The sequence below is a fragment of the Ammospiza nelsoni genome, chromosome 23, assembly GCF_027579445.1.
Source record: "Ammospiza nelsoni isolate bAmmNel1 chromosome 23, bAmmNel1.pri, whole genome shotgun sequence".
Taxonomy (NCBI): Eukaryota; Metazoa; Chordata; class Aves; order Passeriformes; family Passerellidae; genus Ammospiza; species Ammospiza nelsoni.
Window position 1 is genome coordinate 3,610,978 of NC_080655.1, and position 16,656 is coordinate 3,627,633.

The following is a 16,656-nucleotide window of genomic DNA, read 5'->3' on the forward strand; positions in this document are numbered from 1 at the left end:
CACAAGAGCCTGGATCCATGAGGGGAGAGAGCAAACACAGGCACTGAGGTGAGGAGAGACTGAGAAGTGTGTGAGGAAAGGTAAAAACAATCATTAAAAAAATAAAAAAATAAAAAGTTCTCTCTGTCTGATGCAAGCCGGTACATCGGTAAAGGTTAAGTCACCTTTTGGAACTGGTCCTAATGGGATGATCCTTGTTTTTCCCAGAACAAGGCACAGGGACTTTTCTCCTGGATGGTTCTGGATGGAGGTGGGGAGGGCAGGAATGTGGGGGTGCACCTGGGCACCCCCTCAGGCAAACCTCAGCCCCCACTCTGCTTTTGTCCCCCAGGAAATCTCCCCCAGTGCCCCACTGCTCAAAAAATGGGGCAAAACTACAAAAAAGGAGGAGAGGGGAAAGGGGAAAGGGGAAAGGGGAAAGGGGAAAGGGGAAAGGGAAGGGAAGGGAAGGGAAGGGAAGGGAAGGGAAGGAAAGGAAAGGAAAGGAAAGGAAAGGAAAGGAAAGGAAAGGAAAGGAAAGGAAAGGAAAGGAAAGGAAAGGAAAGGAAAGGAAAGGAAAGGAAAGGAAAGGAAAGGAAAGGAAAGGAAAGGAAAGGAAAGGAAAGGAAAGGAAAGGAAAGGAAAGGAAAGGAAAGGGGAAAAGGAAAAGAAAGAAAAGAGAAAGAAAAGAGAAAGAAAAGAGAAAGAAAAGAAAAGAGAAAGAAAAGGAAAAGCCAGTGGTTGATCCCCTCCCAGTGCTGCTCCTGCTCAGGAACACGACCCGTTATCACCAGAGGGAAACCCCAATTCCCTTTCCCCCCTGCAGGACCCTTTGGTGCTGCTGTGCCGTGCCTCCCTCTGCTGAAGGCACCTCTGGAAAGCCCTTCAGGCCCTGAGCACAATAGCCCAGAGCCTCTTATTTACACCTGAGATTAACCCCAGAGCTGGCAGCACCAGCCGGGGACAGCCAGTGCCACACGAGTGGCCCTGTGGGCACACCCAGTGTCCTGTCACCCTGTGACACGCACACAGAGCTGTTTGTGTCACACAGAGTGCCTGGCCATGTCACCCTTGTCAAAGACAACTTTGGTAGCGAAGTAGATGGCGACCAGGCCGAGGGCGGCGGCCGACACCATGTAGGCCGTGACAGACTGGGTGAGCTGCACGATGGAGCCCATGAAGAGCGAGGGCACCACCTGGGACAGCAGGAAGGCGCTGTCCAGGATGGCCAGGTCCAGGCAGATCCCCCGGCCGGGAGCCCCCGGCTCCGGCTCGCCCACCATGATCCGCAGGGAGACGTCGCAGGAGGAGCTGACGCACAGAGCAGAGCTGGGCCCGGCCTGAGGGGAGGCTGGCGAGGAGGAGGAGGAGGGGGAGGAAGAGGAGAAGAGGATCCCAGCGTGGCCGTTCTGGTAGGACAGCTTCTGGCTGGGGAGCAGCCCCTTGGAGAAGGAGGGTTTCTTGTCCAGCAGAGCAGAGTCTTCCTCCTCTTTCCGCTTGTATTTATGGAGAAAAACCTGTGGGGAACAGGGAGCGAGTGAGGAGGGAGCTGGGAGCGTGGGAGGTGAACGAGGAAGGATTTGAGACTTTGGGAGGTGAATTATGAAGGATTTGGGACTCAGAGGTCAGTGAGGAAGGAGTTGGACTCTGGGAGGTGAATGAGGAAGGACTTGGGACTCAGAGGTGAGTGAGGAAGAGCTGAGTGTCTGGGAGGTGAATAAGGAAGGAGTTTGGACTCTAGGATGTGAGTGAGGAAGAATTGGGGACTCAGAAATCCGTGAGGAAGGAGTTGGACTCTGGGAGGTGAGTGAGGAAGAGCTGGGACTCAAAGCTGAGTGAAGAAGGAATTTGGACTCAAAGCTGAGTGAGGAAGGAGCTGGGAGTCTGGAAGATGAGTGAAAAGGGAGTTGAGACTTGGGACTCTGAGAGGTCAGTGAGGAAGGATTTGGGACTCAGGGATGAGTGAGGAAGAAGCTGGGACTCTGAGAGATAAGTGGGGAAGGATTTGGGACTCTGAGGTCAGTTAGGAAGGAGTTTGGACTCTGGGAGGTCAGTGAGGCAGAGCTGGCACTCTGGAAACTGATGAAGAAGAGGCTGGGAGTGTGAGGTCAGTGAGGAAGAGCTGGACTCTCAGAGGTGAGTGAGGAAGGAGTTGGAGTCTGAGAGATGAGTGAGGAAGGAGCTGGGAGTGTGGAAGGTGAGTGAGGGAGGATTTGGGACTCAGAGGTGAGTGAGGGAGGAATTGGGAGACTGAGAAGTCAGTGAAGAAGGATTTGGGACTCAGAGGTGACTGAGGAAGGAGTTTGGACTCTGAGAGGCGAGTGAGGGAGTATTTGGGACTCAGAGGTGAGTGAGGGAGGATTTGGGACTCAGAGGCGAGTGAGGGAGGATTTGGGACTCAGAGGTGAGTGAGGAAGGAATTGGGAGACTGAGAAGTCAGTGAAGAAGGATTTGGGACTCAGAGGTGAGTGAGGGCGGATTTGGGACTCAGAGGTGAGTGAGGGAGGAGTTGAGACTGTGGGATGTGAGTGAGGAAGAGCTGGACTCTCAGAGATGAGTGAGGAAGGATGTGGCACTCCAAGGGGGCCCTGTTTTTGTGCAGGGGAGCAAACCCAGAGCTGTGTGTGTGCTCAGGGCAGTGCCAGCCTGAGCCTGGCCCACGTGAGAAGGGCTCTGAGTGCCCCAGGCTGGCTCTGCCCCCCTGGCACAGCATCCAGAGCAGCCCTGACTCACAGGCCTGCCTGTGCTCAGCCCCTGGGGCTCAGCAGCCAGCCTGGGGACACTCTGTGCTTTTGTCACCTCCTCACTGGGTGCCACAGGATGGTTTTGGGGTTTGTACTGAGATCAGCTGGGGCAGGGCAGGAGTGAAGGGCCAGGCTGTCACAGACATCTTTTATAAAAAATCCTTTTCTTTAGGATTTTTCCTCCTGAGAAGCTGAGAGGCCTCAGGAACAAAATGCAAACAATGGTTATCTGCTGCTGTGGGATGCAACAGTGGATCTGGGATTGGTCTCATGTGGTTGTTTTTAATTAATGGCCAATCACAGTCAGCTGGCTGGGACAGAGATCCAAGCCACAAACCTTTAGTATCATTCTTTCTATTCTTAGCCAGCCTTCTGATGAAACCTTGCTTCTATTCTTTTAGTATAGTTTTAATGTAATATATATCATAAAATAATAAATCAGCCTTCTGAAACATGGAGTCAGATCCTCATCTCTTCCCTCATCCTGGGACCCCTGTGAGCACGGTCACACCAGGCCCTGCTGGGGGATATCAGACACCCAGGGCAGTGCAAACAGGAATAAAACAGGAATAAAACAGGAATAAAACAGGAATAAAACAGGAATAAACCAGGAATAAAACAGGAATAAAACAGGAATGTTTGGGGTTTGTGGGGTGGGTGACTGGGAACCCAGACCCAGAGCCCAGCACGAGCAGCCCATTCTCATCTGGGATGGTTCAAAGTGCCACCAGCTGGGACCCAGCAGCCCTGGGAACTCAGGGAAGGGCTCTTTTCTCAGCTCTGCCCCAAACCTCAACCAAGCTGCTCCATCTGCCTGCCCAGACCCTCCTCACTCCAGCCAGGAAAAAAAAAAAAAAAAAGGGGCAGAGAGAACCAAAATCTTTCCATTCTCACCCTTTTCCTGCTCGCCCTGCTCAAGCTGTGAGGTCTGTGAGTGTTCCCACAGAGAATCTGTTCACACCGAGGGCAGCAGGGAGCAGAGCCAGCTGTGCCCTGCCTGCCTTGGGCAATGTGGCCTTCCCCTCCCAGCCCGTGCAGTCTGGGTTTCATCCCATTGATAAAACACCCCAGCCAGGCTGCAGCTCCTGCCAAGCTGAGCATTCCCACCCTGACAGCGCTCCCGGTGCCAGCTGGGCTGGGTTTGCTCAATGGCAACATCTGGATGCCCGTGGTAACAGCTCCTACTCCTCCTTCCACAGCACAGCCAACCACTGCCCCTGGGATGAAAGAGCTGCTCTCAAACCACAAATTAATTCTGCATTTGCAGCACAAGAGGAACTCCCATTAATCCAGTGTGCAGCTCAGGAACCTCCTAGGACTTCTCCACAAGGATAACATCTGTGGGACAGGGCTGTGTGTCACAAGTCTCACAAGGTTTCTCTTCCTTGGAGCTTAAATGAAAAGCCAAGCTCTTCCCTTACTGATCCTGGTGTTATGGATGGAAACTGGGAAGCTGTGAGGGCTGAAAATCTCAGGGTTTTGTAGCCCCTCAGGCTGGAACCTCTAGGACTTCTCCACAAGGAGACACAGTTGTGTGTCACAAGTCTCACAAGGTTTCTTTTCCTTGGAGCTTAGGGAAGAGCCTGGGTTTTCATTTTACTGATCCTGGTGCTGTGGATGAAAACTGGGAAACTGTGAGGGCTGAAAATCTCAGGGTTTTGTAGCCCCTCAGGCTGGAACCTCTAGGACTTCTCCACAAGGAGACACAGTTGTGTGTCACAAGTCTCACAAGGTTTCTTTTCCTTGGAGCTTAGGGAAGAGCTTGGGTTTCCATTTTCCTGGTCCTGGTGTTATGGATGGAAACTGGAAAGCTGTGAGGACTGAAAATCTCAGGGTTTTGTAGCCCCTCAGGCTGGCAGAGCTGCAGAATCTACACAGGGATAACTAAACCAGACCAATTCCCCTCAAACACAAGAAAAAACTGAAAATGTGCAGGGCCAGGCTGCCCTGGAGCAATCCCCACCTGTTTGTCGTGGTGGTAGAGGGATGCCAGCGTGTAGGGCAGGATCTGGAGGGCAGAGAAGGTGAAGCCGGTCAGGGCAGCGGAGATGGTGACCACGGTGACACTGTGGGACAGGCACATGACACAGGCTGCCCCGGGGAAGAACACCACGCTGGCCAGGTACACGGCCCGCGTGCCGAAGCGCTTCACCAGCCTGTCCATGATTGTCGAGAAGAAGATGGAGGTGATGCACTGCAGGAAGAGCCCCAGGCTGCCCATCCGCACACCTGAGGGGAGAGGGGACGGAAACTGCCCTGGCTGCCCCCGATTCACACAGCCAGGGATGCTGCCCTCGGCCCCAAACCCCAAAAACATCTGCCCTCAGCCCGAAACCCCAAAAACATCCTTCCCTCTGTCCCAAACCCCAATAAACATCCTTCTCTTGGTCCTAAACCCCAAAAACATCCTTCCCTCTGTCCCAGACCCCAAAAACATCATTCCCTCTGTCCCAGACCCCAAAACATCCTTCTCTCTGTCCCAACCCCAAAACATCCTTCCCTCTGTCCCAAACCCCCAAAACATCATTCCCTCTGTCCCAGACCCCAAAAACATCCTTCCCTCTGTCCCAAACCCCCAAAACATCCTTCTCTTGGCCCCAAAAAATCCTTCTCTTGATCCCAAATCCCAAAATATTCTTTCTTCTCTATCAGTCCTTAACCCCAAAAACATCCCTCCCTCTCCGTCAGTCCCAAACCCCAGAAACATCGTTCCCTTGGTCCCAAACCTCAAAACATCCTTCATTCTCCATCAGTCCTTAATCCCCAAAACATCCTTCCCTCTGTCCCAAACTCCAAAAACATCTTTTCCTCTCCATCAGTCCCAAATCCCCAAAATATCCTTCCCTTGGTCCCAAACTCCAAAAATATCTTTTCCCCTCCATCAGTCCCAAACCCCAAAACCATCCTTCCCTGTGAGTCTCAAACTCCAGAAACATCCTTCCTTCAGTCCCAAACCTCAAAACACTTTTTCTTCTCCATCAGTCCTTAACCCCAAAAACATCCCTCCCTTCCTGTCAGTCCCAAACCTCAAAACATCCCTCCCTCTGTCAGTTCTTACCCCGAAAACATCCCTCCCTCTCTGTCAGTCCCAAACCCAAAAACATCCTTCCCTGTCAGTCCCAAACTCCAAAAGCATCATTCCCTCTGTCCCAAACCCCAAAAACATCCTTCTCTCAATTCCAAACCCCAATAAACATCCTTCTCTTGGTCCTAAACCCCAAAAACATTCTTCCCTCTGTCCCAAACCCCAAAAACATTCTTCCCTCTGTCCCAAACCCCAAAAGCATCATTCCCTCTGTCCCAAACCCCAAAAACATCCTTCCCTCTGCCTCAGCCCCAAACTCCCAAGGCCCAGAGAGCCCAGGCAGGCTGGGCTGGCTCAGGGGGCAGAGCAGCATCACCCAACACATCCCAGGATTGCAGCATCACCCAGCAAATCCCAGGATTGCAGCATCACCCAGCAAATCCCAGGATTGCAGCATCACCCAGCAAATCCCAGAACTGCAGCATCACCCGGCAAATCCCAGGATTGCAGCAGCCACCCCCAGAGCGCCCTCCCTCCCTCCTGAGCACCCCTGGTGTGAAAAATGCACGTGTTTTATGATTGGCTTTTCACAAATATTCAAATGAATATTGTATGCGTTGTGTCAGAAAGTGATGCTGTGTTAATTCTCTTAAGTAATGTGTTAAATATTAGTTTTAGGTTATAAAAATTGTTAAAATAAAAACTGTGCTATGTAGGATACTTTTTTAAAGAAAGGACTGGCAGTGAGACAGCAGCCACAGGACACCTGAATCTTTCAGAGAAAGAGAATTTATTGCTCCATTATCAGGAGAAATGAACTTCTTCCCACCTCAAAGGTGCTGTCAGGATTCAGAGGAAGAAGCTGACACTGCCCAGACAGAATCCTGTGTTTGAGTGGAATTTGTGCATCATGGATGAGGTGTATGAATATGCCACAGGCTGTTGCTGTTAAGGGTTAATCCACTGTTAACTGTGTCCTTTTTGGGGCTCGTGCTGCCCTGAAAACGCACCCAGACTGTCCACATCTCTTTGTCTCTATTGTCTCGTATCGTCCTAATCCAAATTGTCCAAATTGTTATTACTCTAATCGCATTACTATTTTTATAACCACTTTATTACTATTAAAATTTTAAAATTTTAAAACAAGCGATTGCCGTTTTTCACACCTGGGATCCCAAACGCCACCCCTGCCTTTGGCACCCCCTGTTTGCCCGCTCTGCCCCCAGGTGCTGCCACCTCCGCCTGACCCAGGATCCGTTGTTATCTGATGCCAGAGGCAGCAGCGGAACAAAGGAGAGGAGGAATTGTGCCAAGGTAAAGTACAGAACGTGCCCCAAACTGCTGCATCCGGGGGCAATCCCGGACCTTAACCCTCGACAAAGATCGCTCAGATTTCAGGGAATTAAAGCCATTAACCCTTTGGAGCAGGGAGCATTGCTCAGCACATGTTCCTATGACAGCCAGCACAATGGAGGGCTGACCTGCTGGCACCTGAGCAGCGCGAGTGTTAAATGATAATTAAACTCGAGTGTTAAATGATAATTAAGCTCGAGGTTAAACAGACACCCAGCACAAAGGGGCACTGTGCTGCAGGAAGGTGCCTCCAGAAGGAAATATTTGGATTAAGGAGACCAAAAGGGTGGTTAGGAAGGGATTGAAGGCTCTGGCAGCAAAATGGGACAGCAGGTGACACCTGTGGGCAGGTGAGGGCGGCTGGGGCAGGGTCCCAGCCTGGCATGTGGCAGCTGCAGGATTGTGAGCAGCTCCAAGGCACTGAGAGCTGGGAAAGCTTCTGGAGGGCTCCCAAAAGCAGCTGGAGATGGGAAACTCCCAGCAGAACGGAGGGAAGGAGCAGCAAATCCACCCCAGGGCTACAGAGCACCCCAGAATTTATTAAATACATTAAAGAATTAAAACACCCCGCTCGCCAAGGGTGGGAGCACCCTCACCCCTCGCTGGGAAGGGAAGGGAGAGCTGCAGCCATGATATTTTCTGAAAAATCCCTTTTGGTAGGATTGTTCTCCTGAGAAGCTGAGAGGCCTCAGGAACGAAATGGGAACAGGAATTAACTGCTGTAACTGCTGCTGTGGGATGCAACAGGTGCATCTGGGATTGGTTGTTTCTAATTAATGGCCAATCACAGTCCAGCTGTCCCAGACTCTTTAGTCAGTCACAAGATTTTATTATCATTCCATTCCTTTCCATCCTTCTGATGAAATCCTTTCTTCTATTATTTTAGTATATATAGATATAGATATAGATATATATAGATATATAGATATATATAGATATATATACTAAAAATATTAAAAATATATACTTTTATTAATTTAAACATATATTTATATATTTAAATACATATATTAAATATATATATTTATATGTATATATATATACATATTATAGATACATAGATATACTTATATATTTATATATGAATATATAAATATATAAAAATATATACATATATAGATATATAATATATATTTATATGTATATATATAAATAGATACATATTATAGATACATAGATATACTTATATATTTATATATGAATATATATAAATATATAAAAATATATACACATATAGATATATAATATATATTTATATAAAATATATATTAATATATATTAAAATATATATTTATATTTTTAATATAAATATATATATTTTCGTGTATATATATAATATATATACTAAAATATATATATTACATATTCTTTAGTTTTAATAGATCATTTTCTTTTCACATATATATATATATCATAAAATAACGAATCAGCCTTCTGAAACATGGAGTCAAGATTCTCATCTCTGCCCTCGCCCTGTGAGCACCAGCACAGAGGGCAGTGCCAGGAGCGCCCCAGCAGAGCCTGCAGACAGAGCCAGCTCCATCCTGCCAGCCCCAGGCCAGGGCTGCCCTGCCAGATCCGCGCTGCAAGAACCAGGAGGTGTTTGCCAACCTCGTGCCACGCTCTGGGAGCCATGGGAAAATGTTCCTTCCTGACCTACCTGCAGCTTTTTGTTTTTCTTTTTAATTACCAACAGAGCTGAGCCCATCCCCAGCTCCCAGGAAACGTTTTTACCCCAGGCAATGTGGCAGCAGCTCTCTGGCCACAGAGAGAGGCACAACTTTGCCAAGCATTGTCCTGGGGAGGGCTGTGAGACCAGGAAAATGATGAGAAACAATTCTTATCTCCTCTTGCTGCACCTGTTATTGTGAACAGGTAAAATGCGCTATGGAGATTTGTTTATCAAAGGGTGGTTTCTGAATTAGCCAATGGTCATGGGGTTTGGATTGGAGGATAAATTATATCCTGCTGTGTCTATAAAAGCAATGGGTTTCTTAATAAGAATAGAATAATATATATATCATATATATATCAATCATATACATATCATAAAATAATAAATCAACCTTCTGAAACATGGAGTCAGATCCTCGTCTCTTCCCTCATCCAAGAACCCCTGTGAACACCACCACAGGTCAGGGTTCTTCTTTTTGGAAACTTGCTTTTTGGGGAGAACCCCAAATATTACATTAAAACTACACTAAAAAAATAGAAGAAAAGGTTCTCATCAGAAGGCTGGCTAAGAATAGAATAGAATGGAATGATAACAAAGGTTTGTGGCTCGGCTCTCTGTCCGAGCCAGCTGACTGTGATTGGCCATTAATTAGAAACAACCACATGATCCAATCACAGATGCACCTGTTGCATTCCACAGCAGCAGATAACCATTGTTCGCATTTTGTTCCTGAGGCTTCTCAGCTTCTCAGGAGGAAAAATCCCAAGGAAAGCATTTCTCATAAAATGTGTCTGCAACATTGGTTCAGTTTACTGCATTATTTTATCTTCCCTAGTAAAGAACCTCTTTCTCCAGAGAAAGTCTGGTCCCGTTCAGATCCGTAACACCCCCACACTCCTCACCTTCATCGTAGTGCCGCCTGGCCTCCGTGCCCGGCTTGGCCCTGGGCACGCCGTGGTACAGCCCCTCGCCCACAAAATCCGTGTAGAACAGCATGAAGGTCATCAGGGCCATCCAGCTGCACAGCTCGGCCACGAAGAGCCGCCGGATGACCCTGGGGATGCGGCAGTAGAGGCCGTGCAGCCGCGGCAGCAGCAGGCACAGCTTCCTCCCGGCCTGCAGCGCCCGCCTGCCCTGCAGCAGGCACGGCCCCCGCGCCGCCCGCCAGCAGCAGCAGCACCACAGGGACGCCTTTGGTGGCTTTGGTGGCTTTGGGGACACGTCCTTGAGCGCTGGTGTGTCTAGGAGATCCCCCTGCGCGGCCTCCTCCGTCACAAACAGCGTGGCCAGCACACAGGCGAGGAAGATGAGGGCCAGCAGAGCGAAGAGGCAGCTCTGCTGGCTGCCCAGGTAGGGCGCCAGGAAGGCCCAGTCGATGGCGGGCAGCAGGTACCCGATACAGCCCCCCAGGCTGACCATGAAGGCGTACATGGAGAAGGCCTGGCGGCAGTTGTCCGGCTCCTGGAAGAGGTCCGAGAGCAGGGCCTCCAGAGGGGTGAAGCACACCTGGCCACAGAAATCCAGCAGGCCGATGCCCACGATGAGGAAGGCGATCTCCAGGGGCCGCGGGTTGAGGGCGCACAGGCCGGCCAGGCTGCTGGCGTGGGGGATGACAAAAAGGCTGAGCAGCACGCCCAGGCACAGCGCCCAGATGAAAGGTCTCCTGCGGCCGTAGCTGCTGCGCCAGTGGTCGCTGGCCGAGCCGATGAGAGGCACGAAAACCAGCCCGAGCACGGGGCCTATCCCTGGGAGAGAGACACGGGGTGTTACAGGGACACGGCTGCTCCGTGGGCACTCCTAAAAGGGGTGTTTGGTCAGTTTGGGAGGTTGGGTCACAGCCCCTCTGCCTGCCATCACTCACCCCCACGGTCACCCTCCCCACCCTTGCAGTTGGTCACAGCCCCTCTCTCCCTGCCCTCACTCGCCCCCACCCTCCAGACTGCAAGGTTCAACAAAAAACAACCAGAAACATCCTTCCCTGTAGCTATGATATTTTCTGAAAAATCTTCTCCTTGGGATTTTTCCTCCTGAGAAGCTGCGAGGCCTCAGGAACAAAATGCAAACAATGGTTATCTGCTGCTGTGGAATGCAACAGGTGCATCTGGGATTGGTCATTAATTAGAAACAACTGCATTGGCCATTAATTAGAAACAACTGCATGATGCCAATCACAGATCTACCTGTTGCATTTCACAGCAGCAGATAATTATTGTTTACATTTTGTTCCTGAGGCCTCAGCTTCTCAGGAGGAAAAATCCTAAGGAAAGGATTTTTTTATATTTTCTGAAAAAATCTAAGGAAAGGATTTTTCAGAAAATATCATGGCTACACTTCCCTCTGTCCCAAACCTCAAAACATCCTTTCCTCTCCACCAGCCCTTAACCCCCAAACCATCAGAGAGGCAACAAAATCTCCCTCAGAGAGGTGACAAGAGCTGCCTACCCAACACCATGGTCATGAACTTCTCCTCCATACCCAAACCATCCCTCAATCACAGAGGTGACAAAATCTCCCTCAGAGAGGTGACAAAAGCTGCCTGCCTCCCCAAAACCATGGTCATGAACTTCTCCTCCATGCCCAAACCATCCCTCCCTCAAAGAGATGACAAAATCTCCCTCAGAGAGGTGGCAAGAGCTGCCTACCCAACACCATGGTCATGAACTTCTCCTCCATACCCAAACCATCCCTCAATCACAGAGGTGACAAAATCTCCCTCAGAGAGGTGACAAAAGCTGCCTACCCCACCAAAACCATGGTCATGAACTTCTCCTCCATGCCCAAACCACCCCTCCCTCAGAGAGGTGGCAAAAGCTGCCTTCCCAACACCATGGTCAGGAACTTCTCCTCCATGCCCAAACCATCCCACACTCAGAGAGATGACAAAATCTCCCTCAGAGAGGTGACAAAAGCTGCCTCCCCAAAACCATGGTCATGAACTTTTCCTCCATGCCCAAACTATCCCTCCCTCAGAGAGGTGACAAAATCTCCCTCAGAGAGGTGACAAGAGCTGCCTCCCCAACACCATGGTCAGGAAATTCTCCATGCCCAAACCATCCCACACTCAGAGAGATGACAAAATCTCCCTCAGAGAGGTGACAAGAGCTGCCTACCCAACACCATGGTCATGAACTTCTCCTCCACGCCCACCTCCAGCAGCAGCGGTGGCACGTAGGTGATGCCAGCGGCCAGGCACACCTCCAGCCCGAAGGTCAGCGAGTTGACCAGCAGCAGCTGGGTGCTGCGGCTCTGCCAGGACATGCTGTCCCCAGCCCGACCCCTCAGTGGCACAGGGCTGTGTCCTGCCAGCTGCAGAGCCCCCGGGGATGCCCCCCAGGCGAGGATCGGAGCTTCCCGTGCCGGGCTGCTGGGGAGACGCTGCTTCCCATTTTATCAACGGCCAAGGAACCGTCTGTGCCTCTTCCTCTTCTTGTGGGGCGTGGGGAGCCCAGGCGGGGACCCCACTGCAGGCTGCTCCTCCTGCTCACAGGCTGGGGGCTGTGGGGAGAGAGTTAAACACAGCAGGGAATGGGTTAAAGTCAGGGGCCACAGGGGTGTGTCACCGCTGAAAGGGACAGTCCCCATCCCAGCAGGGTGGAGAGGGGCAAGTGAGAGGATGAAAGCTCCATCCCTGGTTTATCTCCAAGGGTTTGTGGGGATGTGTCACCACCAAAGGGACAGTGCCCATCCCAACAGGCCTGGGAGGGCCCAGGAGAGGAGGCAAGATGAAAACTCCATCCCTAACAGGTTTATTTCCAAGGGTTTGTGGGGTAAAACCACAATGTGTCACCGCTGAAAGGGACAGTGCCCATCCCAGCAGGATGAGGAGGGCCCAGGAGAGGTGGAAGGATGAAAACTCCATCCCTGGCAGGTTTATCTCCAAGGATTTGTGGGTTAAAACCACAATGTGTCACCGCTGAAAGGGACAGGGCCCATCCCAACAGGCCTGGGAGAGCCCAGGAGAGGTGGAAAGATGAAAACTCCATCCCTAACAGGTTTATTTCTAAGGGTTTGTGGGTTAAAACCACAATGTGTCACCGCTGAAAGGGACAGGGCCCATCCCAGCAGGCTGGAGAAGGTCCAAGAGAGGTGGAAGGATGAAAGCTCCATCCCTGGAGGATGGAAAGCTCCATCCCAGGTTTATCTCCAAAGGTTTTGCGGGGTAAAACCAAGTGCCACAGGGATGTGTCACCACTGAAAGGGACAGTGCCCATCCCAGCAGGCTGGGGAAGGTCCAAGAGAGGTGGAAGGATGAAAGTTCTACCCCAGGTTTATCTCCAAGGGTTTGTGGGGTAAAACCACAATGTGTCACTGCTGAAAGGGACAGTTCCCCTCCCAACAGGCTGGGGAGGGCCCAGGAGAGGTGGAAGGATGAAAGCTCCATCCCTAACAGGTTTATCTCCAAGGGTTTGTGGGGTAAAACCAGGGGCCACACAGATGTGTCACCACTGAAAGGGACAGTCCCCATCCCAACAGGCTGGGGAGGGGTTGGATGGGGTGGAAAGAGGAAAGCTCCATCCCAGGTTTATTTCCAAGAGTTTGTGGGGTAAAACCGTAACGTGTCACCACTGAAAGGAACAGTCCCCATCCCAACAGGCTGGGGAGGGCGCAGGAGAGGTGGAAGGATGAAAACTCCACCCCTAACAGGCGTATTTCCAAGGGTTTGTGGGGATGTGCCACCACTCAAAGGGACAGTGCCCATCCCAGCAGGATGAGGAGGGGTTGGAAGACGTGGAAAGAGGAAAGCACCATCCCTGACAGGGTTTTCTCCAAGGGTTTGTGACAGGTGAGCCAGGGTCTGGGAAAACCCAATCCTGCCCCGGAGGATTGATCCCTCTGTCCTGTCCGGGCACCTTGTGCAGATGCCAGAGACACAGAGGATTTGGGGTCTCCTCTCGCAGGGAAATCACTCAAGAGCCCCTCCAAGGATCAGGGGAGCTTCTGCAGCCACATGGAGTCATCCCCAGAGGCCACCACAGCCCTGCCTGGTGACCAGGACACCCCGGTGCTGCTCCCAGGCTCCCATCTCCAAATCCACAGCGTTATTTTAAAAAACCCAAACCATCCCCAAACCCACGGCTCTCTGGTTTGCTTTTAAAGCTTCCAAACCCATTTTTCCCTGCCCTTTCTCTTCAGAGAAGCAGCAGATCAGCTCCCAGAGGCTGCTTCACCTGGCAGCCAAGTAGGAGGGCAGGTCCAGGGCAGGAGGCAAAGCTTGGCTGGACAAAGGAGAGGGTGAAGCCAGGGAAAAAAAACAACTCCAGCCCTGCCTGGTGATCAGGACACCCCTGTGCTGCTCCCAGGCTCTGGTGGAAGTGATTTCCCCCAAATCCCATCCCTGCCTGGTGACCAGGACATCTCTGTGCTGGGGGAAGCCATTTCAGGCTCTGAGGGAGGTGATTTCACCCAAATCCCATCTCCAGCCGGGTCACCAGAACACCCCTGTGCAGGTTCCAGGCTCTGGGGAAAGAAATTTCACCCAATTCCATCCCTGCCTGGTGATCAGGACACCCCATTGCAGGTTCCAGGCACTGAGGGGAGGTGATTTCACCCGAACCCCATCTCAGAATGGTGACCAGGACACCCTCATGCTGCTCCCAGGCTCTGAGAGAGGTGATTTCACCCAATTCCATCCCTTTCTGGTGACCAGGACACCCCAGTGCTGCTCCCAGGCTCTGAGAGAGGTGATTTCACCCGAACCCCATCTCAGAATGGTGACCAGGACATCCTCATGCTGCTCCCAGGCTCTGGGGAAAGAAATTTCACCAAATTCCATCCCTTTCTGGTGATCAGGACACTGCAGTGCTGCTCCCAGGCTCTGAGAGAGGTGATTTCACCCGAACCCCATCTCAGAATGGTGACCAGGACACAGCTGTGCTGCTCCCAGGCTCTGGAGAAAGAAATTTCACCCTATTCCATCCCTTTCTGGTGATCAGGGCACCCCATTGCAGGTTCCAGGCTCTGGGGGAGGTGATTTCACCCGAACCCCATCTCAGAATGGTGACCAGGACACCCCAGTGCTGCTCCCAGGCTCTGGGGGAGGTGATTTCACCCGAACCCCATCTCCAGCCCCAGGATGGGGCGCAGAGAACAGGCAGCGCCTCCGTGGAGTTTCACAAACAAACCTGACCCACTTTAGCCTCATCTAACAGCAAATGGCAATTACCTTACTCATTACACTGAGTCATTTATTTGCCCTGTAACTGCTCCCTTCTCCCCAGAGGGGAGAGGCCACGGCATGGGGACAGGACAGGGGCTGAGCCTCTCAGTCCCAAATCACAGAAATCCCCCAAGCTCCCCAGCACCCAGAACAGCAAAATTTACTAAAAACACCTCGAGGAGGTGAGATCAGTGCTCCCAAAAACCACGCAGGTGTGTGCAGGCAGGCACAGCGGGCAGAGTTTTGTCGCTTTTCTCTCCCTCCTTGTTGCTGGGGGAGGCTGGCAGGGTGAGGTGAGGCTCAGCCATCACTCCATCACTTTCCCTCTGTGGAGAAATGCCAATTCTGAGCTCAGTGCCACTCAATAAATGCCAATTATTCCCCTCTGGGGACGTTCAATCCCCTCAACTGTCACAGAGATCCCTCCTTTCAACATTTAAACGCCTTGCCCGAGGTCAAGCAGCAAAAAGAGGGGGGAAAACAGAGGGGGAATGGTTTGCTTTGATCACCAGAGGCAGCTTCAAAGGCAGCCTGAGCATCCCTCCAGCCCACCTTGCTCAGATGTGGCTCCACACAGGATGTGCCAGGGGGTGCCCAGCTGGAGCCCAGCCCCAGGATGAGGAATTTCAGCTCCCAGAGTCACAAGGAAAAATTAACTGAGGCACTCAGACCTAAAGGGGGGTGTGATGTTTGTGTGCTCTGGGGTCTGGAGAGCTCAGAGAGGGGGAATTATCCCAAAAGAAACCCCAAACATCGAGTGAGAGATGCCTCACACAGATTAAAAGTTGGTTTTTTTCCCCTTTTATGCTGTGCAGAGCTCTGGGGAGGCAGCAGGGATCTGTCCACCTGCCTGGGAATCCCAGTGTGGAGCAGAGCTGGATTTCTTATCTGCAGGTAGGAACAGAGCTCTCCTCCCCCTCCACACCCTCCCAGGAGAAAACAAATCCCTGAAGGAAAAGCCATGATCAGCCATGGATGAGAAATCCCAACTGCAGCAAAGCCGCAGGTAAAACTGCAGCACATGATGAACTGCACCCCAACTCCGTTCATTCCTCTTTTAACTTTTTAAATTTTCCACAGAACAGAGACAGGGAAATGTGCTGGGCAGGGAAATCACCTGAGCTGCAGATTTGGGAGGACAAGGGGCTGGGAAAAGGAGATTTGGGAGCCAGGACTCGCCTGCAGGGGGCTGATTTGGGAGGAAAGAAGTTGGGAAAAGGAAATTTGGGAGATTTGGGAGGCTCAGGGAGCCAGGACTCACCTGCAGGGGGCTGATTTGGGAGGACAAGGGGCTGGGAAAAGGAGATTTGGGAGCCAGGACTCACCTGCAGGTGGCTGATTTGGGAGGAAAGAAGTTGAGAAAAGAAGATTTGGGAGGCTCAGGGAGGCAGGACTCACCTGCAGGGAGCTGATTTGGGAGGACAGGAGTTGGAAAATGAAGGTTTGGGAGGCTCAGGAAGGTTGGAAAGGCTCAGGGAGCCAGGACTCACCTGCAGGGAGCTGATTTGGGAAGACAGGGGTTGGAAAAAGGAGATTTGGGAGGCTCAGGGAGCCAGGACTCACCTGCAGGGAGCTGATTTGGGAGGACAGGGGTTGGAAAATGAAAGTTTGGGAGGCTCAGGAAGGTTGGAAAGGCTCAGGGAGGCAGGACTCACCTGCAGGTGGCTGATTTGTGAAGACAGGAGTTGGGAAAAGGAGATTTGGGAGCCAGGACTCACCTGCG

The 16,656-nt window shown here is 51.5% G+C and overlaps 1 protein-coding gene and 1 long non-coding RNA gene across 2 annotated transcripts in view; both read right to left on the reverse strand.

Moving 5' to 3' along the window:
• Positions 1-473: 473 nt before the first annotated feature.
• On the reverse strand, positions 474-12,034 carry SLC45A3 (solute carrier family 45 member 3). The gene is made up of 4 exons (XM_059488044.1): positions 11,887-12,034; positions 9,679-10,521; positions 4,687-4,952; positions 474-1,496 (listed from the first exon to the last, which is right to left on the reverse strand). Exons 1-4 carry the CDS (start codon positions 12,032-12,034, stop codon positions 1,023-1,025), a joined length of 1,731 nt encoding a protein of 576 aa, XP_059344027.1. The 3' UTR covers positions 474-1,022.
• Positions 12,035-12,057: 23 nt separating this feature from the next.
• The window catches only part of LOC132083186 (uncharacterized), a 29,377-nt gene continuing 24,778 nt past the window's right edge, over positions 12,058-16,656 (reverse strand). Inside the window, exon 3 of the long non-coding RNA XR_009419901.1 lies at positions 12,058-12,271. This is a non-coding gene — a long non-coding RNA (uncharacterized LOC132083186). The remainder of the gene's footprint in view (positions 12,272-16,656) is intronic.

What these genes read in the sequence shown, in the direction of transcription:
- SLC45A3 (XM_059488044.1), bottom strand. Translation starts at nt 12,034, where the DNA reads ATGTCCTGGCAGAGCCGCAGCACCCAGCTGCTGCTGGTCAACTCGCTG. An exon ending in GTTCATGACCATGGTGTTGG is followed by an intron (nt 10,522 to 11,886) that starts GTAGGCAGCTCT and finishes TCTCTCTCCCAG; the next exon opens with GGATAGGCCCCGTGCTCGGG. An exon ending in CAGGCGGCACTACGATGAAG is followed by an intron (nt 4,953 to 9,678) that starts GTGAGGAGTGTG and finishes CTCTCCCCTCAG; the next exon opens with GTGTGCGGATGGGCAGCCTG.